The sequence below is a fragment of the Cyanistes caeruleus genome, chromosome 13 (genome assembly GCF_971803275.1).
Source record: "Cyanistes caeruleus chromosome 13, bCyaCae1.hap1.1, whole genome shotgun sequence".
NCBI lineage: Eukaryota > Metazoa > Chordata > Aves > Passeriformes > Paridae > Cyanistes > Cyanistes caeruleus.
This window is the reverse complement of record NC_141713.1, coordinates 15,166,673-15,192,216: the sequence shown is the minus strand read 5'-3', so window position 1 is coordinate 15,192,216 and position 25,544 is coordinate 15,166,673. Positions and strand designations below refer to the sequence as shown.

Sequence of the window (25,544 nt, the reverse complement as noted above, 5' to 3'; positions counted from 1 at the left end):
ACAGCTTTACTCTCTGTTCTGCCTTAAGACGGTGGGTAAACATTTCACACTGAAAATTCCATTCTTTAAAAAACTTCATTTTCTCCCTGAAATATCTTTCGGTTTGTTACTGTTTTGCTTACGGGATTTTTTTCCCTGCAAAGTCATTGAATCCTTTTTGATTTCTTAGCTTTGGATTTCCAAGGTCTCAGAATTTTTTAGTTTGGCTGGTCACCAAAGGCTGCTTTGCAGCTTGGAGACACCATCATCACCAGTTTGACATTTACACACGTGGTTATAGAAACCTGAGTAGCTCTTTTGGCTTACACTAATAATCCAAGACTTTGTAATGGAAATTAGTGGAGACTGGGGTTGTTTTGTGTGCGTGTGTGTGTGTAAGCCATCTCAAGTAATTGAATACTGCCTAATTTGGAATGATCCTAGGATACATCATCTAGAGTCCATAAAGGATTTTCCTCTTTTTTGGCAGATATCATACCTTGGCTACTTGATGTTATTTAATTACATCATCTTGGTGCGGATGGAACGGTGGCCATCAGTCCAGGAATGGATTGTCATCTCATACATTGTGACATTGGCCTTGGAGAAAGTCAGAGAGGTGAAGTCTGACCATACCAACAACCATAAGCTTGTAGTGGCATGGACTTGTGTACAGGGTTGAGAGGCACACAGGAGAGAGAAGAGTCTCATATTCTGAGATATACTAATAACTAAAAGTATTCTTGCTTGAAACAAATTTTGCTAACAGTGGAGGGGGGCCTCAGATACCTGTTGAATATGACAAGATTGGGTTTTTTTCACCACCATTACTTCAAAAATGTAACTTGAAGCTTTTGCTAATTGTTTCTTTGTTGTATGTTCGTTCGTTCGTTTGTTTTTTTATTTCAGATTCTGATGTCAGAGCCTGGCAAGCTGAGCCAAAAAATCAAAGTTTGGCTCCAGGAATACTGGAATATTACTGACTTGGTGGCTATTTCAGTATTTATCATAGGAGCAATTCTTCGCCTGCAGAACCAGCCTTACATGGGTTATGGAAGAGTGATTTACTGCGTAGATATCATTTTCTGGTACATTAGAGTACTAGATATCTTTGGTGTGAACAAATATCTGGGACCTTACGTCATGATGATTGGAAAGATGGTTAGTGCCTAAATTGCTATAAATTATGTCTTTAAGAACTTTGGGGGAAATTAAATTCCATTCTGCTTTAAAAAGAGTTTTTCTATTAAGTAGGACTGAATACAGCCTGTGAAAAGTTGCCATATCAATTTCACACTCACACAAGGTATTATATTCATGCAATAACAGATTGCAGATACACCAGGATCATCCTGAAAACCATCAGCTGTGCACAGGAGATGGTATAGCAATGATTATATCATGTCTTTGCAACCACAGAGGAGGTCTGTGCTGAAACCACAGCATACAACATTTGTTGCAAAGGGGAACAGGGATAGCAAAGATTTTAGCATTTTAAGTATTTTTAAATATAATCTGTATTCCTTTAAGTAACTCATTTTGCTGCATTTGTATGTATGCTTAATAGCTGAGTAGCACTTAAAGAATGATGTCAAGAAGATTCTCTTGCTGTTTTCTTGTTTGCTGTAATGCATGCTGGTAGACAGACGTGCTGCTGCCCCCGTGCTCCCTGGTGGTGCTAAGAGCCTCTCTGTGGTCTCTCCATGCAGATGATTGATATGCTGTACTTTGTAGTCATCATGCTTGTGGTTCTGATGAGCTTTGGAGTAGCTCGCCAGGCTATCCTGCACCCAGACGAGGAGCCCTCCTGGAGACTGGCTCGCAACATCTTCTACATGCCCTACTGGATGATCTACGGAGAGGTGTTCGCTGACCAGATAGACCGTAAGAGTAGAATTCATAGTAAGAGTCTGTTTCCTGTTTCTGAGGCAGATGATCAGATCCAAATTAAAGACTGCTTTTAATTTGGAAGTAGTGTTTTTGCTTTATGATGATATTGTTCTTGTTTTCTTGTGGCAGACGATTTTCTGTTCCCCACCTGCATGTCTGCTCTCTTGGTTTTTTCAGATTCAGTTACCCCAGAAAGTGATGTAGTCCAGAATGTTCTCCTGTCCAAGAGTGTAGCAATGTAAACTGTTCTGTTTACTTGCAGGGATCAACAGACACTGTTCTGAAATGTTCATTCAAAGGCTTACTAAGAGTCAGTTCTAACAGAAGAAGAAAAGAAATAAATCCCTTGCACAGGAGGTTGAAATACACATATCCTTTCATCTCCAACTCACAAGAATGAGCTCATGCATTTTTACTCCCAGTCATACATCTGTCTGCTTTCAGAAATGATTTCATTTCATGAATCACTCATGTTGTTCTTTTCTACACCTATGGGAAAACAAAACAAAAAAGAAAACTCAACTTGATTAACTTTGGATGTGGAAATCGCCTTTCTTACAGGAAACCTGCGCACTTTTAAAAAATAGCTGCTAGTATTTTCAAGGAGATGTAAGATGTCCTCTTACTGCTAATTTTGTGTTAATATTTGAAATTTGTAGGACAGTCCAATGTGCCGCTGGCCTCCTCTAGTGTGTATCATGCAGTTTGCACTTTATCTGAAATAATACAAGCTGCTGTTTCAGCTTTGTGTATGTGTCACTTCAGTCACCTGCATATACTGACAGGTAGGGAAAGTGGAGGGCCAAAGAACCTGAAGGTCTAAGTTCAAAAACCATTAAGATACATCACCATGAGAAGTTTCTATTCTAAATGTCATTAAAGTGTGCTTTAACTGTTTAGAAAGGAATAAAGTGTCATTCGTCTGTTTCTGAACAGTGTACAATCAGATCAACTTTGTTTTCCTAGTGAATGCTTGTTTCATTAATGTAACTTAGGGTACAGTAAGTTACCCTCGACAAGTGAAGGGTCAAACCAGTCATCTGCTGTCTGATACTGCAGTTTTGGTGCACATGAGAGATCCTGAGCTTATCCTGGTTCACAAGTGGGACAATTCTCCTGTGGAGAGGAAGTGACTGTAATGGGCTATCCCTTATCTCACTATGTGCATTCAAATCCTACTTCAGTTTGAACAAAGAATGTTTGCCAGTATAAAGAGTTTGATTTCTTTATAAATCAAAACACATAACCTTGCCAGCCATCTCTGTAGCATAAGAGGTGTCCCAGGCTTCTGTCATGTTCCACTCATTTCTCAGTCATATACTCAGGATATGTGGGATTAGAAATCGTTCTTCAGATGTTCAGAAGATTTGGGGGACAAAAGGTTTGGTCTTTCTTTTTTGGTTGTACTAGTTCAGCTATTTGGTCCTTTGCAGGTCAGAAGTTTTCCTGTGTCAGTAGCCTAAGCATAAACTAACTTGGAAATTTGTGGGTTTGTGTTGTTTTAATATTAAAATGATTCAGGCTATGCAGGACATTCTTTTACACTGCCTTACAATTGTTCTCTACATTTCTCTTGTGTAGAAGTCTATGGACTGACACCTGAAGATCTTCTTGCTTTCAGTTAGAAGTTTTCACTCTAATCTGTCTGTGGTTCTCTGTACACCACCAAAACAGCCTCTGGAATCAAGAGTAATGGCTATGGGCACTCTAATATGACTCTTGACTCAAGTGCTAATGGCTGGTTTTGGCAAGGCCCAGGGGTGTAAATAATTTATGCAAGGAGTATTACATCAAATTTTCCCTCTGAAAGAAGGCAGTTGGACTTTGTCAATAGCTTCTGTGAGGATAGGTTGTCATCTGGAGATCACAAGTCACAGAATTTGCTGGGCTTGGAAGGCATCTTTGGAGATCATCGTTGAACTTTCTTGCTCAAAACAGAGTAAATTAGATTTATCCCAGATTGCTTAGGGGCTGTCCAGTCATGTTTACAGTATCTTGAAGGATGAAGACTTTGCAGCCTCTCTGGACAACCCAGTTTAAATGGAATTTCCCATCTTTCCACCTTTGCCTGTGGAGGCCCAGGGGTCATGCCGCAACCCTGGGGGGACAAAGGCAAATGGGGAGAGATGCCGCTCTAGAAAAGGCATCCGTCCCATGTGCCTTTGCAGTCATGTTAATGTCTCATTAAGTCTGTTCCCTCATTGGTTTGTCAGTTATGTCACCCCAGTGCAGCCCCTATTGACCATTTATGTACCCTTTCCAGAATGTTCTTCCCTCCCTCAATCCCTTCCCTCTCTCACTGGCTTGTTTTTCCCACAGTGTACTCCACCCCTGTTGTCCTGTTGGTTCTCCCAACCCTAAGCTACTCGCTTGTACCTCTTTCCTTTATCACTATTGGCCCTTGACCCTCAGAGTTGTCCCTTTTGCCCATTTAACCCTGAGCCCTCAGACCAACTCTTGTTCTCGTCCCTGAACCTATTCAAGGGTGTGTTCAATAAAGCAGTTGTTGGTCATCAAACGAGAACCCATCCCTTCGTGTTAAATCCTCAGCATTTTCTATGGTGTGCTTCGGGTTCAGAGACACAGGTCACTCTCTGGGATCTTGTTGCAGCACATGCTGTAACATTTGCTCACTGCCCACTGCTGCTTCTTTCACTGAGAGGAGTCTGTCCCTGTGTTTTTTTCTCCCACACATCATCAGGTATTTACAACATTGGTAAGATCTCCTTCACCTTCTGCAGGCTAAATTATTGCAGCTTTCTCAGTCTTGCCTCACTTTTCAGACAGTCCAATCACCTTAGTAATCTCTGTGGCCCATGGCTGGACTATTCTGATATGTATGTCCATGCCTAATTTCTATGGGGGAGCCCAGAACCAGACACACATGTCCAGGTGCGGTTTCACCAGAGCTGAGTAGAGAGGAATAATTACCTCCTTTAATTTGCTGGTAACACTTTTCCTAATGCACCCCAGGAAGCTCTTGTGTGGTTCACTCTCTTTAGAAGATGTGCACAACCAAGAAGTTACCAGTATCTTGTACACAACAGCATCATATTCTTAAACAATAGAGAAGCCTGGTTGTGTTTCTTTCAATAGCATGACTTTTCTTACCAGCATTTAGGAATTGGCAAGCAAGTAGTCGGACTGGTAGTCAAAATGGGTATTAATGATACTGATGTCATTACAGCACATAATAGCATGCCTATTAATGGAAATGTAGCTATTCAAAAGAAACAGCTGACAGATTCAAAGCCAGGGTGGTTAAAAAAAAAAAAAAGAGGGAAAAAAAAAAACCCCAAAAAGGAGAAAATGTTTCCATAATAGCTAAAAGAATGATTTTTGTGTGATAATTTTGAGTTGCTTCGTGTCGACGGCCAGTTTTGTTTACTTGCCAGAAGTATCATGTATATAAATGATCATCTGCCAGAAGCATTTTGTGATGTATTATTATCATTAGTTTGCTGCCATATGTAACATTTGGGGAAAACAGCATGAAAAGGAAATTGCAGAATGCAATGCATTTTTAACAAAGACGTTTTTTCTCAGCATATGTCTCTTCTGACATTTGAGTTGTTTATCTTTTCTTGGCAGCAGAACTGTATTTCCAATCATCTTTTTTTGGGTTCTGTTTCTTTATTATTCTATTGTTTTCTTTTTTCTCTCCCTGCTTCCTTTAATATTCCATTCCTTTGGAATGATGTTCAGTCTATGCCATGGAAATCAATCGTAAGTCTCTGTGGAGAGCTGATTATCTCATTTAGCTGAATATGCTTATTTAATCTTTTTCTTGATTAGTTACTCATATTTTAATTACAGCACTCATACAATATTCAGGTGTCAATGTTGTTTTTCTACTGTAATAGTTTCATTTGAAAATAAGCAGAGGAAAAATATTTTAATACAAAATGCAGATCAGAAGTTTTAACTGAGTTTAAGTTGTTGCTAAGACTTGTTTCTAGTACACCATCAGTAAAATATTAGGTTTTTTTAAATCGTGATGCATAAGTGGCATTGTAGAATTAATTCCCTTTGATTACATAGATACAATATTATTGTGGTTTTGGCAGTATTTTCATTGGTACATTTGAATAAAATTAGGATTCACTTAACTTGCTTGCTATACTTTTCTTAGGAAAACAAGGGGGAAATGTAGGTCTGATGTTTGAAAAGCAAGTAAACTAAATGCTATTAATTGTAGTCCAAATAGCTCTTTGATACCTCAGTAAACAAGCTTAGTTTGTTTTCAAATATTTTGAAGTATTTTTCAAGTGAGATTGAAACATTGGGGTTTTTTGCAAAATGTTTAGAAATACTAGGTTTTCTATTCACATAAACTAAATAAATAAATAAATAAATAAACTTTGCATTTGCTTAGATTACAGCTAAAGAACCTGAGGCTGACAAAAACTTTACCTGCTACTAAATGGCTCCAAAAGTTAGCCTTACATTTGAAATCAGATATATTGGCACTGCACTTACATACAGAACAAACTTGCTGCATTTACAGCTCCAAGGCATCTCTTACCCAAGACAACCTGTGTAATGTTAGAATTACTTTGGGCAATTATTTTTTATTGGTTTGGTCAATAGTCTCAATTTTTTTCCCATCCTCAGTAGTCTTGTTTTGCTGTTACTATATAATTTTCATTTTAGAATTTTATCTTTTTGGTAGCATTAACCTGCTGGCATCATTAACAGCCCCACTCAGGTCAAGTAATAGTCTGGGATCTATCTAGGGAATCCAGTAAGGGGCAAAAGAGACATGGTTAGAGACAGAAGGGTTCATCCAGGGGACTGACATTGGTCCAAGGTCCATCCTGGAGGCAGGGGGAGACATTGCTCAGGCAGGGACCAATTGTGCAGAGGGGATGTAGGTGTAAACCTCCAGTGAAGCTGCTCAGGGCCATTAAAATATGCATAAATACATAAATGTATAAAATAAAATATATTGAATATATTTAATACACTGCATCCCCATAAATGTTGAATTTATGCTCAGCAATCTGGTACCACTAAGGCAATGCTTTTATCTCTTTGGCAAGTTAAGCTCACAAGCTAGGTTTAATAATTTGTTTGTAATTCCACTATTAATATGTATGTATACACATTTAGATCTGGTCTTTGACTGTTACTGTGAGAGAAAGAAAATCCATGTGAATAGAAAGCCATAATGTACAGTAAGGGGTTGCCTCTGTTCCTTAATATGGAATATGTAGCTAGAAGCAGAATTTGAAGTAGAAATTTTGCATACAAAAATGCATGTGCCATCATTAAATAAATGTGAGTAATATTTTTAAGTATTGGGCAATTTGTGAAAAATACCTTTCCCATTTTTCCTTCAGCTCCTTGCGGGGACAATCTTTATGATGACGATGGTAAACGCCTCCCTCCCTGCATCCCAGGGGCCTGGCTCACTCCTGCTATTATGGCCTGCTACCTTTTGGTAGCAAATATCCTGTTGGTAAACCTGCTGATTGCTGTCTTCAAGTATGTAAATGATCATTTATCTTTGTCTTATTGTCGAGATAAAGTTTCTGTTAGAGTCCATCAACTGATTCTGAAACGAATCAGAATTTTGTATTCACTCTCAGAATCTCATTATCCCATGGATGTAACTGGCAAATACTGGCAACAGGGTGTACTGTGGAGAAGAGTGAGGAAAGGTGGCTTTGAATTTGCCAGCGATTGCAGCAATGTATGTAAGAGAACATGGCTACTTCAAATTACCCTCTAACGGATAGTGACAGGCATCAAGGTTGCTCTGGAAAGATGAGAAATAGGATCCATGAGACCTGGCACACACCTGACAGAAACCCATGTAGCCATTGGCAGTCACAGCTCTGCGGGAGAACAGCAGAACAAAACTCTGAATGTCAAAAGCCCAAGGCATTTCCACTACATCATCTGGCTTTTTTTTAATCTTGTTTTGTTTTCCATTTAGAAAAAGAAATTAGGGCCTTGCAGAGTCCTTTTAGGACCCAAAAAAATCATCTGTATTGCCTTGAACCAACAGGAAGGATGGCTGTGTGTTGCCAAGGTCTGTGGCCAATCCAAGCAGTGTGTAGTATGCACATATCTATATCTGGACTTATCTGGAGTAAAACTAAATGAATTTCTGTTGCTTATTCTTCCTAGCTGCACTTAGGTTGCATGATTTTCCTCTCAGGATGAAGGGATTAAAAGAAAAAATAATTACTTGCTGATAATACTTTGTGAACAGAGCACCTGAGAAAAGCAGGTGATCCATTTTTGTTTCCTTCAAACGTGTAGTTTTGGAGGACTTGTCAGCGTAGGTAGCCTGTGTCACAAATGCAAAAATAGTACTTTGTGTGCCCAGAAATCTGCAGCTCACAAAGCCTGTCTTTCATTTGATCTATGTAGCTTAAAAGGTCATGAATTTAAAGTACTCAAATGCCAGTCACATAGCTGGGGAGAAGGGGAAGAATCTTACAATGGTAGCTATTATTGGCTGAAGGACCAAGGAATCAGCAGTTTGGGAAGTAGGTCATGCTATTAACTCCTGCCATCCCAGCCTGCTTGCATAGGGTTGAGATCTGCCTGGGGAATTCCTGCCATAAAGGAGACAAGGAATGGAATGAAGGCAGATTGTTATTTATCATTGATCATAGTCTCCTGTATACTTAACCTAAAGAAAGCAAAAGCTATGGGTACACAGGCATTCTTTGGTTTTGAAGTGATGTTTTAATTGGTTTTATGAATGTAGATATTCTAAAGCACATAAAGTTAGGAAATAAATGGAGAGAAAACACAAAAAAGAAGCTGCAGTATCACCACCATCATAGAAGTGGAGTGAGCACTCTGAAGATACTTCAAAATAGCTTGGAAAGCCTTTTCTAAGACAGAATATCAAGTCTGCTTTCTCTTAGTTCATAACTGTGACTATTGTTTTATCTGGATTGACTACTATCACTTCATATCAACTAAATTTCAAAATCAAACATCTTTAAAACACACCTTACATTGCTGTAAAAATGATGAAGCTTCCAAAAATAAATCTTTTTACAAGAATATGCATCATGTTTCCAAATCAGAAATATGAGGGAGTAAAGTTTGAATTTAGGACATTCTGTGAAAACTTGAAAAGTCTTCTATGTAGGTCAAGCTGATTAGCATATTAAAGGCAGACTATGTGAAGCTTCTGAGTTTAGCATACAAAATATTTTTCATGGATTTAATACTTTGTGTAGCATCAAATACTGGCATGTGTTAAAAGAAATAGTTTATAACCAAGCCCCAAAATGCCAATTATGTGATGCATAAATTGTGTGAGTTTCTTTTCACCGGCACCCAAGGGATTTGTACAGTAGGAGCAAATGGTCTGAGAGGCCTGTTCTGAGTGCTGCCTGAGGGATGCAGAGCACCTTCTGTTTTCTACCTTCAAAAGGAGCACCGAAATCATGAGTTCAATTTAATCCTGTTCAGTAGCACCAATAAAGAGCTGAACCAAGCAAATCGTGTGGCTCCATGAGGTTCTTTAGCTGCTGCTTTTTTCAACATAGTATTGTTCAATAAGTAAGATGAGGGACCTTGTAGCAACTGTACCTATGTTTCCTTTCAGCAATACCTTCTTTGAGGTAAAATCAATATCCAACCAAGTCTGGAAGTTCCAGCGGTACCAGCTGATCATGACATTCCATGACAGACCTGTCCTGCCACCACCAATGATTATCTTCAGCCACATCTACATAATCATCAAGCGGATCTGCTGCCGCTGCAAGAAGGGTGATGGAGACCAGGATGAGCGGGACAGGGGACTGAGTATGCAAGAAATCTTCTCTAAATTGAGCTCTTTGTACCATATTAGCAGAAAGCAGCAGCTTCTACAATGAACTGTTTTGTTCACCTTGACCATCTAGTGTATTTGCAGAAGACAGTATGGGCCAGTATTAGTATCAAGTGTTCTTGGGCTCTGTGGGTGCCTGGGAATTTGCAGCTCTCTGATGCTAATAAAGACCTCCTTTAAAATGCTTTCTTAAAACAGTGGGATGGTATCTACTCAGTCCAGGGGTTTACCAAGTTCTGGTGATGCCCATATGTTGGGAGGAGCAAATAGGAATTTCAGAAGAAGGGATCTCAGTTTCAATTGTCAGCTATAGTGTCAGCTCTGTGACTGAGCAATCTGTGACTGCACGTATCCCCACTATCATTTAGAGATTTATCTGTCATTTCACAGGGAAACCAGGAATTCTTCTCCTAACATACTCTGTAACTGTGAATTAGTATTTTCATTATATGCATCATGAAAATAATCAGAGGCTCACAACATCCCCGTTTCTACATTTCACAGGAAACATTTTTGCACAATAGGAAAAAGAAAAATGAAAAAAGGAAATGTAACACTCCTTCAAAACGCAAAGAGAGAAATCCAGATATAGGATGAATTGTTCCCAAAATCTTGTGCTTCCCCTGGATTTTTCTTATGCAATTGGAAATTTCTTAACTTTTTATCCAAAGAATATCTGTGAACAATCTGTTGCCTATAACTGGCATCCTTTTAAGAATAACACTTGAATGAATAAACAGTCAAACTGGCAGAGATTGCCCAGGTCTTTTTCTTGTAAAAACTGGTCAGTTTGTTCAATGCACAGCTGTTAAACAGTGCCAAAGTCATTCAGAACATTGAGCCCTCCCGTGGATGGCCATGGAAACAGATGATGGTCATAATGCATTCCACTGCCTTCACAGCTCCACCCATCCTTAGCTAAGTGCTCACTGCCTGTTTTAAAAAATCATCCCTTCATTTAGTGCAGGAGTAGAATCCTGCAGTATGTCCACATCCAAAATAAACTGATAATTTGGATTTAAATTGTCTGCTGGAAGTTCAGAAAAAGGAAACTCCTCTTCTGTTCTTCTCTTTTGCACAGAATTATTTCTGAATGATGAAGAGCTAAAAAAATTGTATGAGTTTGAAGAGCAGTGTGTAGAAGAATACTTCCAGGAGAAAGAGGATGAGCAGCAGTCATCTAATGATGAACGCATCAGAGTTACCTCTGAAAGGTACTATTGTAACAAAATAATCCACACCATTTGTCAGGAACAGTCTTTTTAATAGCTTCTTTATACCCATGGTTGAGTTAAAATACAAAATATTTTGATCTTGAAGAAAACCACCACCAAGTCAGAAGCTGATCTGAAACCCAAATAACTATCTGAGCAGGTGCATCTCTTAAAAGAGCAAACTTCTTGTTATTCCTTCTGTTATGTCACTAAATCTGCTGGTTTGGGTAGCTTTGTTATGAAAACATCTTCGCTTATGATGAATTTTTTATCTCTTATCCATCTGAGAATCACAGTCATGCTTTTTATCCATTTGAGAAAACTGCTGCTTGTTGAGTTCCAGCAGTTCATCCAACCATGAGAAACATGTTGGAGCTTAATGACAAAAGCACTGAGGTTCTTCCCTTGGAACATTAGGGCCTGGGACTCACAACTGCTGAATTTTAATCTCTGCCACAGATTCTGTTGCAGGCTTTGAACAAGGCATTTAGCTTTTCAGTATGAACTTCCCTGTTTAAAAGATGGGGAATATTCACATGTAAATCATTATGCTTGTTCTGAGGACTAGGTAATGTTTGCAGGTTGCTGTGTAAGCACACAGTGCTAGTGGCAGCAGCCTTTTTACCAGGTCACTTGGCAGGACATTCTGTCAGTAGATTTAAGTAAGTCAAGAGATGGGGCCTTCTGTCACTTCCTTGAAATTAAAAAAATTCTCCCTGTAATGAAAATTATATGCATTTTAAACGCTCTTTCACCTTAATCTATCTCACAGTATTCTATTGATGAGGTACTCCACATACATATTTATCTATATATCTATATGCATCTTCATTTTAACAGTTGTTATTAATTATCTCTATGTAATTCTTTAATAAATAATAATTCTTTAATAAATAATAATTCTTTAATAAACTTCTTTCTCTTGAGAGAGGCCCTGAACATCTTACATTATTATATTTGAAATCTGAGAATAGAGAAGTAAACTAAACCTGCTACATCTATTCGAGTAGTTTCTATCACACTGGTTATCCCTGGCAATTTGTCAAAATCCTTGGTATTGTGGTAGAGAATAAAGCAGGGCTGATAAGCCTCACTGATTCACTATGGTCTATGGCCACAAAGCAGATTTGCTTATTTCTCATGGCTCCTTGCTCCAAATGCTTCGTCATCCTTTGTGTATGGGAGCAATAAAACACTAATTTAATTTCCACAGTAGATTTACTATTATATGATCTCTAAGCCACATTCCAATTAATTACCTTTAAGTACATTTTTCTAGTACTACCACATCCATTATGATATAAATAAGAAGAAAATAAGAAAAAGTATTATTTTAATTGAACTAGATGATAGTTCCACTCCCTTCAGCTGATACAAAACAGAAAGTTATTTCAAGAGCTAAAGCAATCCCATCAACACCAGCATATGCTTCTCTCTCATACAGCTGCAGAACCTGTTTTACAGCATGCTTTGATGCTATTTTAAGTCACCCTGTGAGCATGTCATTAGAAAGTACTTTTCATGTAATTAATTTGATTCTTCACAGTGAAAGAGAACAACTGAGCACACAGTGGGTGGCATACACGGAAATGTTAACAGTAGTCTGTCCCTAAGGGCTCTTCTACCATGAATATAAGGGCAAAGTTCAAATACCCCTCTAATATGGTGTACAGAAAGCATAGATAACAAGAAAATGCTCATGCTTTTGTTGCTACACATTGGAAAAAAAGAACAAGGCATGATACACCACAAAATTCTGCCTTAGGAAGAAATCAGGAGCTGGGTGCCTCTAATGGGTTACTGGACCATTCTACAGGTTCTGTTCTCTGCTTCCTTTTTTATACTCCACAGAGTTGAAAATATGTCTATGAGGCTGGAAGAAGTGAATGAAAGAGAACATTTTATGAAAGCTTCTCTCCAGACAGTCGACCTCCGGCTCTCTCAGCTGGAAGAGCTCTCTGGTCGGATGGTGAATGCTCTGGAGAAGCTGGCAGGCATCGACAAATCCGAGCTGACGTACACACGCTCACGGGCTTCGTCAGAGTGTGACGCTGCTTATCTCCTGAGGCAGAGCAGTGTGAATAGCTCTGATGGCTACAGCATGTACAAATACCACATCAGTGGCGATGAGCTGACCTATGATGACAGCACCACGCCTATGTCACCAGCCATGCGTAAAAAAGCCCACTCTATTGGTACCAAAGAAGATGGAGTAGACCAAAGGATGCTGGTTCCAGAACACCAAACTGGGCTCCATACCTCGAGTGCTAATGCAGTCACTACAGCAGATCACAGTAAATCCACATTAGAAATTGCACAGAATGTTTCCAGACCTCATTCTGATTCAGGCGGTTTGGGGAGTGAGAAGCAGGGGGTTTTCAGTAGTGATGGAATGATTCCTCAAAGTGTAAACCAGATGAATGCTGTTACAAACAGTCAGTCAGTAGCAGGGACAGATTTTCAGAACACTCAGTTAAAAGTAGAACGTACCAAGTTAGAAGCAACTATCTCTTATCCCTTGGACAAATCCAAAGCAATGCGCTATTTTCCTCCTGAAACTTTCAGTGCTTGTCAAACCACTATGATGAAGTCAAGGAGCTTTATATTTGCACAAGGTGGAAAGCTGGTTGGAGGAGTTAACAACTGGACCTCGGAATATAGTACCATTATGGATCAGGTGTGCCCTTCTACAATTGAACAGTGGGCCACTGAGTGGAAATACGAAGTTGAGCAGCAGCTTTCTCAAGAGCGTCCTCCAGAATACCCCGGGCTGATTTCTGAAGCAGAAAGGCAAGCAGAGGAGAAGCAGATGGACACAGATGATGATAGTAATGTTGGTGAAGCAGGTATGAGTGCCTCTTACACCTCTATGCCTGCCACTGTCAAGGCTGAGAAGGAGAATTTACTGTCAGTAAAGCCAGAAAGGACTTCTGGGTTCCCATCAGTACGCTCCAAGAGCTTGCACAGCCATTCCCGGAAAGCCAAGTCTGTGAAGGACAAATTAAATAGACCAGGACATGCCAGCAGTGTAACTAATTTGGTGGTAGCATTTGGCAGTGCAACAGAGGAACAGAAAACCAGGCAAGAAAATGCATCCACAGAAACTGAATGTTAAAGTGGCTTATGGCCCCTGTTTTACCAATAGTCGAGAAAGCAGAGTGACTAATTGAACAAATTAGCCATTTTAAAATTAATTTTTAAAGAAGAATTTTGAATATATGTATTTATTTTAAACTTAATAGATACATGTTCTGTTCTTAAATAAATGCTTGCTGGGTTGGGTGAAAGGGAGATGTTCTCTCAGGGGCAGATAAAAAGTAGGTACGGTTCACAGATGCCGACCATATAGCTCTTCCTTTATTCCATTTCAGCCTCCCTCATAAGCTCATTTACTAACAAGCTCTTTATAAAAGCTCTTAGAGGAAGAGCAATATTATAATGTAATAAGGTTATCAGAAGATTTCTCAAACAGAACAATTTTTAACCAGCCTTAGTTCTATCTTTACTTATGCAGCTGGTTTCTTTGTGGCCATGGTGTTTTTCAGATCAAAACAAAATTGTTGGAGGCAAGGAAAAATTATGCAGTCCCCTCTTTCACTTCTGATTTCATGCATGCTGCTTAGCTTCTCTTTTTCAGAATGGCATGTGACATAGCAGTTTTCATCCACTAAAATAGGTCAGAGTGGTAAAATACAGTTGTGTTTGGAGAAAGCTGACCTGGAAAGCCACGTGCGGACATATACTTAATCTGTCCTTGAACTTCAGTGGCATCATTTTGCTTTCAGGATCACATCTGTCCCCAACCCAAAGCATGCTGACAGCCTTAAACTGTTGAAAAACAGTGATCATTGTTTCAAAATGCTTTGGGAGATCTTAATAATAGAAATCCAGGATCTGCATTAGTGTTTTGTATAAATGAGGATTACAACAGAAGTCCTTGTAGACTTAGGATAAGATTCTGACTTCTTTTAGATGCCTGCAAGGGAAACAAAACAGAACAGGAAAGGTGTTCTAATCAGGTGAGATCAAAATACACCCGATCTTTGCTTGAAGCAAATATACTGTGACAAATTCATCTTCCATTTTGCAATTTCATTATGACACAAGAGGAAAAAGGAACAGTTTCTAAGTCTGTCTAAACAAAATATAGATTTTCCAGATGACAATAGAAATTCTGTACATTTTCTTGGGTAAATTTCAAAAACAAATGTCAAAGGATAAAAAAGTCTCTACAGCAAAAGTGTTTTGAGGAGTAAGAGTGGAAATCGACACCCATAGTTAGATGTTTCCAGAGCACTTGTCTCTGCAGTGGCATTCTAAGTAATGAGTTTTGATAATTTTCTTCATAAGAGCAGGATGTTATTCGCATCATTCCTCCCTGTTAAGTTTTAGGAACTTTGATTTCCCAAATATTCAGCACCTCTCTTTGCAGGGGATGCTTACCACTGAGCAGGTAATTTTGAAAATGAATTAAAGGCATGTTACTTGTTCACAGAATACTGCTCAAAGGTTTATGCTTAACTCATTACCCACCAGGACTCATTCATATGCTATTTTGAAAAGATCTCATTTCTTTTTTCACTCACCATCAGTCCCACAGGCAGGTCTCAATGTCCTCCTTGACAATGATGCTTACAGCATTTTGAAATGCAGAGATTGATGGAAGACTCTACAAATGAATTAATGGTATCTGATTTGTATTGTTTGCATTATATTTTCATACTCCATCCATACTTATACTCTGAAGTACTGTTACCAAATTGAATGATTGTGGAAAGTGCATAGACATTTCACAAAGTTCAGTCATCATTTCTTTTGGATTTTTACTATCTTGGTTCTAAGCAGCAGGTTTACTGATTTCACTGCTGTTGGAACACTGTTGACATTTTGCTTTTTATGTGGGCTTCTCTTTTCTTCAATTTTAGGGAACTTGACATTTTGTAAGAACAGAATGACATTTGAAATTATTTCACTTCCATGTTTACTTCTGTGTTACCATTCTGTGCAACTACATAGCCATTGTGTATATGTGGTTAAAATAGCCTCCAGTTTGCCAATGCCTTTTTATTGTTTGCCTGCACATTCACCAGAAATGGATTCATTAACAAACACAAAGGGATGCAGCTTTTCAGCACTGTGCTAAACAAGCAGTATGCATTGTGGAATGGAATACAGTGTGTTGCATACCTCTTGTAACATTGTCTTTATAACATGTGTGTTAATCATGCTTTTGACCAATTAATTTTTTAGCATTTACATTGAAAATTTATCTGATAGCATGTAGATTTCAAACGAAAATATTTTTCCTTTGTATTTATATACTTCCTTTGTGTAAAAATATTTATAAAGAAACACATGAAAAATACGGCAAATTAATTCAATATACCTTTTTTTTTTCTTTATAATGTCAAAACACTTCCCTAATTTGTTTCTTCTTATGCAGTGCATGGGCCAAACATTTTCTAAGCAAAGTTTCTTTCTTAACACTTGCCAGTAATTTTCCATAAAATTTTCTATATAGGGATGATTTTAAGAGGTTTGGATTTTTCCTGTGCTCTCACACAGCATGAACTGAATGACAAGCTCTCTGCCATTTCCTGTGAAGTGATCACACTGGCTTTGGCAGAGTCATTTTAGACATAGAGCCATTTAAATAAGATTTAAACATGGTTTTGTATGTGCATAGAAGACAAATAATAGATTTGGAGCTCATTAAGCAGAATAATGACCAACACATTTGCATATCTGCCTCCATGCTTTCTTGAATACTGGCTGAAAGGATGCAGGCAGCGAATTTGCATTTCTGAAGAGGCATGTTTAATACTGCTTTTCAGAAAGATGTGTCCCACTTCACTGCTAAGCATGTGGTGACTTCACAGCTATGTCACTGTGAATTCCATTGTCCTGATTTATTATGTGCTTGACCTATAGTGAAGCAGGTCAAGCTGAAAGGGTGTGTACTCCAGGGCTATGTCTATGCAGAGATACTACTCTGAGGTAATTTAAATTTGTTCATCTATAGTGTCTTGCAATACAGACTTTTCCCTTTCCCTCAAGGCAAATGTTTTCAACACAGTGATTAATGGTCATATTTGCAAAGGCAGGTTCATGACTCTACCACCTGATTCCATGAATTACCCCTTTTTACATTGCATCATTCAGGGACTAGCTTAGCTTTGTCCTCACAAGTCTCTCCTGTTGCAGAGTCACTCTATCCATTTTAGAAGCTGGAGTTTGATACCTGAGAATCAAGAAAGTCCATTTTCCATATTATTTACTAATTCATTAAAGTAGCCACTGAAACCTTCCAACTATGGTTTCTCCATGCTGCTTATTTGGATACCTTCCAAGGTTCTGTGCTTGACTATCATCTTTGGCAAAATATTTATCTGTTCTTCTAAATAAAAATAAAAAGAACACATCTTCAAGGCCTTGTCAGGAAACAGGAACATGAGGAAGGTGCATGACCAAGAGTGTTAACAGGAACATTTCATTATCTCTGATGAATGACAGGACTGTGCCCTGTTACAGGTGTTCTGGGCTGACACAAAGCCAGTGTGCTGCTGGAGCCCTTTATGTGGAGCAGGTGAGTTTTCCAATGACAGTTGCCCTTGGTTGGACAGTGCTGGGGTCCCACAGATGCTTCTGCAGTACTGTCCTGTCCAGCAGGTCACTTCTGCCTGAATTAGTGTGCATTCAAAAGCTGTTGGGAGCCTTGAATGTAAAGGTGAGAATTTATTGTTAGTGTAAAAAGTTTTAACAGTCTAATATAAGAATTGTTATTAGTTTTGATCTATCTAATTAGAGAAGAGACAAGAACAGAGAACAGAAAAGAATTCTACTATGCTACTAATGGAAAAACAGAAAAAGCTAAAGTTATTCCATGCATACTTCCTACTATCTACACCTTATTTTGATGTTTATTGGCACCAGGTCTGATCCTCTGGGTCTAATGGTCAGTGGCTACAGTGAGGATAGTGAGGACATACTGCCAGCTGTCAGCATCCCAGGTCCTTTGTAGAGCATGATGTTCATGTTGTTTCTTTGTCCTTATTTTTTGCTAATTTAGGGGCATTTTTATGTGAGCTGCATAGTTATATCTTGTTTTTCATCACTGGCCTTTAAATCCTACAAATAAAAAAATCCTCATGATTAGAAAAATTGGTTTCACAGCTAAACAAATGAGGGACAGCTTGAAGGAGGTTAAGGCAAGTTCAGACAAAGCAGTCCTGTCAAGCCTCAGTCCTGAGGCCTTACAAAGTCAGCATAAGGCCTGAGGTCTGTTACTAGCAGTGACAAATAGCCTCTGCTTGCTGGGTTGTGAGGCTACATCAGCCCTAGGGATGTTTTCTTCTCACTCCAACCATTACAGATAAATACTCTACCACATGCAGCAGTCACCTAAGCTGAAAATTCAGCCAAATTGTGGATTTTGATCCCCTATTGTGATCCAGCATCAGACAGGAAGGCAAAAGCAATGTAAGGACCTGGCTGATGTGGCCATTTAAAGACCATTTCAAATGGTGCCAGGCATGGGGGTTTGGGGTAGTCATAAAACAGTATCCAGCAGTACTTTGCATTGTAGGCTGACAAATCACAAGCCTTGGGAGAAGTGAGACAAAGAGTACACATTTTCTTAAAACTGCAATTTTATTTTGCTTTTTTCAACTTTTAGCTTGATCTTCAGAGTTTCATATGGCAAAGTGGTACTTTATGGTTGATACCCTCTATCTTTACAATGGATATAAGGTATGTCTTCATAACAGGCTTTAAATGATTCTTTGCAGATGTTCACCTGAAATAGTTAAGTGCTGGTATGCACCTAGTGCTTGGTGTTGGAGTAATGAAAAAGAGGGTGTATTATTTTATGTGCCTGCTCCTCTTTTGTCTCTGCAACACAAAACCCCCAATAAAACCACAGTGCTTCATCCTTCATGACTCTAAATGCGAGCATCTCCCTTTGCTTGTCCTAACTGGATTGCTGTGCTCAGCAAGCTATCACCTGAGCAAACCAACAGCCTTCAAAAAGGGCCATGGAAAATGATTAGATTCTAGTTTAGAAAAACCATTAATCCAGTAGTCACTATCAGAATATCTGTGTGAAATAGTCCAAGCCAAGGTACAACACTGTGCCATGAATACCATGAATAGAATACCCAATAACTCCAGGCAAGTAATACCTACACAATGATTAACAAGGAAAGTACCCTTACCTGACATAGCAATGTTCCATATCATTACACCTCCATGCAAAGAAGACAGCCTCCACTTCACAGGATGTGCCCTGCAAAGGAGGCTTCTTTCCTGATATACCTCAACAAACTAAAATCTCTGCATAGTTTTTATGTCTTTTGTATATATTTGGCCAAGACTGTCAAAGTTACTGTGTTATGTAAGTAAGCACATTTTAAATATTCTTCTCCTAGATCTTCATCAAGGACATTCAGGAATGACTGGGTTATTTTTTTACCAACTGCTTAATAAACTTAAGGCATTATGTTTTTATTCTGTAAGAGCTAATACAGATCTGTAGGGCTGGCTCCCCCACAGGTCCCCAGTCAGACTCCCGCACTTCTGAGTGCAGGCTGAGGCAACTTGGGTTCACAAACTATTGAGTGCACAAGTAGACAGCTGTCCAGGTAAAATAATAAACTGTACCACTTTCAGTGAAAGATAGAACTGACTTTCATCAGTGAATCCCTGCTTCACAGACTTGCCGCACATTTGCTATAGCTCTGGGCACATAGCTCAGCTGTGAAATCAGACAACACTTGTGTCTTTCTGTCTTGGAGTTCAAACCAGTAATTGAACCAGTCTTCAGAGAGCTATGAAAACATTTAAGTTGCCATAGAAATACAGGCCTGGAAGAGATCATCTGCACTAGGCAAGTTCAGCTATGTCAATAGCATCAGTGGCAGATGGTGGTCTAACCTGTTCTTGAACATGTCTAATGAAAGCCATCCTCTAATCTGCTGAGAGATCAAAAGGGACCATTGTGAAAATCTGTTCTGACTTAACCCCAGCCCTCATGCATTGCACAAGCCAAAGCACTTCCCCAGCCACAGAGCTGCCTTGGGAGGTTGCACCAAAACTTTTCAGAAGGTGCCTAATCTGAGTGTGCACTGCACACAACAGGTTATACAGCCCAGCCATAGCTAACAGATAATTACCTGCACTGTCACAAATGAGCCCCAGGAGACAACTACACAGTGTTGGGGGTCATGCCACTGGGACAGCAGGCCAGGCTGCTTCTCAGAGAGACTGGCCAAGTGAAAGGGTCCTGCTCAGGCTAGCACACGGGAGATACCACTGAACAACAAGGTACAGGCAAGGAAGATAACTGTGTTGAGTAAAAAAAAAAAAATATTTTAAGTAATGAGAGTAACACCAGACATAGTCTTTTCAGTTCAGCTGTCTGTTGCATAGCTGTCTTCCCACCATTATTTCAAGACTGATCTCATAGAACAACATTCTCAAAAATCTCAGATTTAGCAGGACTGTTTGAAGAAAGTGAGTGAGTGAGGAAGAGCTGGGATGGCCAGAGATGGGCAGACAGTTGAGTTCATTGCCATAAAGAAGCCAGAGGATTTCTCTCCCTGTCCTGCTTGCCCTTTCGCCTTGTCTGCCCTGCCCTGCCTGCCTACCTTGCTCTACTTGCCTGTCCTGTTCTGCCTGCCTGCATCTCATTGCAAGTTGTGACAATTATCTTGCTTCTTCAAAGTACTCAATTCTGCCAAAACAGTCTTTTTCTCCTACTACATAGAACTCTTCCAGTGGAAACTTGTAGCCAGTTCCAGTAACAATCCTCACAAATCTTGTGAGAGCTTAGTTTTGATTTTGTTTGCTCATTTTCAGAACAGCACCACAATTTCAATGTGTCAGGGAGTCCTTAATGGAAGTTTTTGCTATCCTGTAATCATTCTCTCATGAGTAAGATTGCTTTTGCAGTTACTCCTAAAAAGTCTCTGTGCTGATGCAGAAACACTCTTGTAATTCTGATGTGGTGTAAATAATCATAAATTTTAATACCACTGACAAATTCATTATGTGCAATTTCAAGTCTGGGCAATTTCTGCCTTCCTTATCCTCTCATTTTCTCTTCCCCCCTTTTTGAATTAAATTCCCTTTCACCCGTGTTCTGAATATGAAAAAAAAAAAAACAACTTTACAGAAGGATAAAGACAAGGGCTGTCCCACAGTATTTCTCACTTATCAAACATCCAAAGGATTTTGGTTATGAAAGGGGTGAGAGGAACTGTGGTTTGCTCTCACAGCACTCAACTTTACACCATCAGCAGCATCTGCAGCACAGTGCACTCCCTAAAATGGACTGGGGCATGAGATCATGCCAGGCTGAATAATCCCACTTAGACAACGATGTTTGCAGCATAAAATAAAAGTATAGGTGAAAATAGAGGACAAAGTGAAAGGCATTGTCTGCCAACAGCAATAAGTTGGGACCTTTGTGCAAGGAGGTATACTTGTTTTGAAAAGTACATTGAGATTGATTTTATCTTCTCTATCTACAAGTCCAAGAGCAGGGTGCTCCTTCCTGGGCTGTTGAAAGGCATTAAATGTATGCACGTGAGCTTTCCTCAGTCTAGGCAGGTGCCAGTGAATTGTTTCCCTCATCACTGTTCAATCCAACCTTTCTGCTGCAACCAGTGGGGCACCTCCTCTTAAACTGTGGAATCCACATTGTACCCTAAAGCCTGTTCTTTCATTGAACACACACCCTCAGACTTCACAAAAAATCCCAGGGTCTTTAATGCAATGTAATATACTTTAATGCAATGTAATATACTTTCTATTAATGAGGGAAGATCTTGATCTTGCAGCTGATGTTGAGTGCTGCATGTGTCATTTTGCATCTGGAAATGTGTCCATTTTTCTGGAGTCTTCACCACTATGCTGTAGCAGGTGTTTACTAATGTTACCTTGCACGTGAGCTCTTCCATTTTCATGACAGTATGCTGACCAAAATCATGCCTTTTAATATGGTGAGGCTGCAAAACACCAACATTTTGCCAGGTCCTGGCCTTCAACTCTCACTTCTAAACCATGGTCCTTGCTGTGAACTCTGCTTGGCTCATAGCTGGAACCAGGACTGTGGTGAACCAGCAGCCAGGGGCCAGCCCTTCTTACCCTACTGAACACATCAGTACTGGCTCCAAAATCTGGAGACCTGGTGGTTTGACCCAGTTCCCTTGTGACTGGCTCACCAGAAGGAGAACTCAGACTCTCCCCCTTAGATCTCACAGCTGACACACCATGTATTCCTGATCTAGGGTTCTCCATTATACCACATTTCCACCCAAACTTTTGCTTCATGTAGGAGATATTTCCACTGTGGGGACCAAGTTCAGAGCAGTCATACAGACCTTCACGGGTGCTGTAGGCCACTAAGCAAACGTGAGCAGTTACTCAGTTTCCTACTTAAAAGAGATATCAGGGATGTATTTTGGCAGTTTAGATAGATGCCTGTGTTATTTCCGTGTCCTGGAGAAACTCAGGTGAGCAACACACGAGTGCCTGGAAAGCTTACATGGATCAACATGCAGCTCCCACAGTCAGCAGGGCTGCAGAGTGGGAGGGTGACTGCAGCAGCTTCCTGGGGCGTCACGCAGCCATCATAGAATCACACAGAGGATGCTGAGTTGGAAGGGACCCACAAGGATCACAGAGTCCAGCTCCTGGTCCTGCACAGAACTATCCCCAAGAGTCACACCATGTGCCTGAGAGGGTTGTGTACACCCCACAGGTATAATGTATACACACCGTGTGTAAAGGGTGACAGGAGAATAACTCCACAGCAGTAAGTGATTCACAGAATCACGGAAGAACTCCACAGCAGTAAGTGATTCGCAGAATCACAGACTGTCAAGGGGTTGGGATGGAGCACAGATCATCCAGTCCAAAACCCTGCCATGGGCAGGGGCACCTTGCACTAGAACAGGTTGCTCAAGGCCTTACAGCACCTGGCTGTGAACACTGCCACGACCTCCTGGGCAGCCTGTGCCAGTGTCTCACCACCCTCTCTCTCCACCATGCTGGAGCTGGATTTTACCTCTGGCTTAGGAGACAGCCGTGGGTAGCATTAACTCCTGCAGGCCCCCGAACGGGGGTTACAGTTCCCACGGGGCTCTGAGGCCAAACTGTGGCAATCCTGTGCCTCGGTAGCCGGCCCCGCCCGCCGCAGGCCCCGCGTTTGGCTGCTCCCCGGGGCAGGCCCGGCCCGGGCAGGCCGGGGTCCCCAGCAGTGCGGCCGTGCCGGGCCGCGCGGTGCCGCCCATCACCGCCGGGCCGCTTGTTCCCTCCGCGCCGCCGTACGCGGCCGCTCCCGCCCCTCACGGCCCGGCCCGGCCCGCCGGGGCCGCCGCCCGCCCAAGGAGCCGCTGGGCCGGCCCGGGGAGGCGGAGGGAGCCGCGGGGGCTCCATGCGGGGCGGCGGCGGCGGCCCCAGCCCGGGCCTGCCCAGGCCGCTGGCTCCTCCCTTGGGGAAGGAGGGTGCGCCGGGGCCGCCCCCGCGGTGTGACGGGGAGCGGAGCCCGAGCGGCCGCGGGCGCCGGGCCTGAGCCGGCGGGCGTCGGCACCACCTCCGGGGCCCGGCCCGGCCCGCCCGCCCGTCGGCGGCCACAATGTTCTCCCTCAAGCAGCCCAAACCCACCTTCAAGTCGTACCTTCTGCCTCAGGTAATCGCCTTTTACTGCCATTACCGACTTGCCCTCCCTGCCCTGCCTGCCCCGGGCCGCCGCTGTCCCTGGCCGAGGTGCCGCCCCGGGGCTGTGCCCGCTGGCCTCGGGGCTGTGCCCGCTGGCCTCGGGGGATGGCGAACAGCACCTGTGGAGGGACTGCCCGGGCCCCCGAGCCCTGCGGGGCACCGGGAAACAAAAGCTGCGCAGCCGGCTCGGGGTGCAGCCCCTTGGCCTCCGGGTCTCCGTGTCGGGCACGGACAGAGCCCGCTCTGTGGTCAGGAAGCGGGACTTGTATCAAATTGAAGTCTTGTGTTCATTAAAATTGTCCCGTGCGAGATTATTTTGGAAAGTTGTGAGTTACGCTTCAGGTGTTCGGGCTCTCTTTGCTCGCAGCGCTGGGCGGGATGAGGAGAAAGCAGCGGGCGCTACTCTGCTGTGCAGATAATGAAACTCTCACTTGTAGCCATCGTTTCACGTTTAGAACGGGTCTGATGGCATAAGTAAGAAAACCAAGTATATCTATCAAATATATATAGCACATACAGTACTGAGTATGTCAAGAACCACCAGGATTTTTTGTGTCATCTGGATTTGCACTTGACAGTGGCATTTATTTACTTTAGACAAAACAGGACCATTTCTAGCAACATATTTGACATGTTGACTAATTTGGTTTTTTCACGATGTCATAGTAAAAGTGAGATGTCGATGTAACGCAGTTCTGGATATTCCTACTCCTGGGAAATGGTTATATTAGTATCATTGTAAGAACCGTGGGTTGTTTCACCAAAGGTTCCAGTGTTTTTATAGAAGATTTTTATTTTTAAGGCTTGAAATTGAAGTGCAAGTAGGTATATGTGTGTTCTAGGCCTTGGGGTTTTTTTTTTTAAATCTTTCCTATGTTGGAAAGTTGTGCGTGTTAGAAGTTAGTAGAGAGTTTCTGTGAACTTGAGTGTCTGTATCTCTAAAACTTGTTGAAGATTTCGAGCCATTATGGAATGTCAAGCCAAATAGGTTTTTTGTTCATCCTGTGACTTGTGATTGTTTGGGTTACCCAATATGTTTAGCATGAATATTTAAAATATTTTATTATTCTTTTGGTACAAATTTAAATGCCCTCAAAATTGTTCAAAACTCTTGTTGTGATTGGATTCTAGCTCCTTAAGATGAACTTTTTAAGCTATAACAACTTTCTCTTCTGTACAAGCAGATCAGGCTTGTGTCTGACCGTAAAGTTCTGAGCCTTAAGTAAATTACCTTTTTTTTTTTTTTTTCTTCAGGCTGATGACAATATAGCGTCAGAACCAAGGATTAAAAAACTAGAACCAGTACTTTTACCAGGTAGGCATGAATCAGGAATTTGAAAAATACCTCTGTTGGTATTGGTTTTGGTATATTTTACTTTTAGCATTGCTAAAGTAAAATTGAGGGAATACTGCTTTTGAGCAGGAAAAGATAATGATATTTGTGTTTGTAGAAGGTTATTCTAACTCACTTGAAATACTCAATAAATACATAGGCAATTTTGCCTGTGTGATACTTTGCTACATAAAGAATAATGTCTTGGTTTTATTGTGAGTTTTGGAAATGAAACCACTGTTAAGTGTTTTTACATTCTTGACACCTTTTGGGAGACTACTGGTAATTACACTTTCATCAAATAGCTATTTACCTGTGTGCAGAACCTAGTTCCAAAGCCTGAAGTCAGAGTCTTCCTTTATTTTAAAGGAAAATAGTATTTCCAGTATGTGGTTGACTTCTGTATTGGAAAACTTCTAATGCCATCTTTATTAATTTACTCTTATTGAATATGGTGCTGTTAGTTTGGAATTTGTGTCTTCAGACCTCTACAGAATAATCTTTTTGGGGTGTGGGTGAAATAGATCGCTACTTTTGTTACTGTTCATCATTACATATTTATAAAAATGTAGGGTATTAATGACATCCATATTTTAAATGAGAA

General features: G+C 40.8%; 2 protein-coding genes across 2 annotated transcripts in view; both read left to right on the top strand.

The window, feature by feature from the left end:
* The window catches only part of TRPM1 (transient receptor potential cation channel subfamily M member 1), a 42,493-nt gene extending 25,297 nt beyond the window's left edge, over window positions 1–17,196 (top strand). The window contains exons 21-27 of the mRNA XM_086849770.1: window positions 470–598; window positions 889–1,140; window positions 1,689–1,881; window positions 7,212–7,356; window positions 9,449–9,648; window positions 10,755–10,887; window positions 12,739–17,196. Of these exons, the coding sequence (XP_086705896.1) occupies window positions 470–598; window positions 889–1,140; window positions 1,689–1,881; window positions 7,212–7,356; window positions 9,449–9,648; window positions 10,755–10,887; window positions 12,739–14,002 (2,316 nt within the window). The 3' untranslated portion in view covers window positions 14,003–17,196. The remainder of the gene's footprint in view (window positions 1–469; window positions 599–888; window positions 1,141–1,688; window positions 1,882–7,211; window positions 7,357–9,448; window positions 9,649–10,754; window positions 10,888–12,738) is intronic.
* Window positions 17,197–23,419: 6,223 nt separating this feature from the next.
* The window catches only part of MTMR10 (myotubularin related protein 10), a 35,560-nt gene continuing 33,435 nt past the window's right edge, over window positions 23,420–25,544 (top strand). Inside the window, exons 1-2 of the mRNA XM_023934143.2 lie at window positions 23,420–23,578; window positions 24,862–24,922. Coding sequence (XP_023789911.2) covers window positions 23,525–23,578; window positions 24,862–24,922 — 115 coding nt within the window. The 5' untranslated portion in view covers window positions 23,420–23,524. The remainder of the gene's footprint in view (window positions 23,579–24,861; window positions 24,923–25,544) is intronic.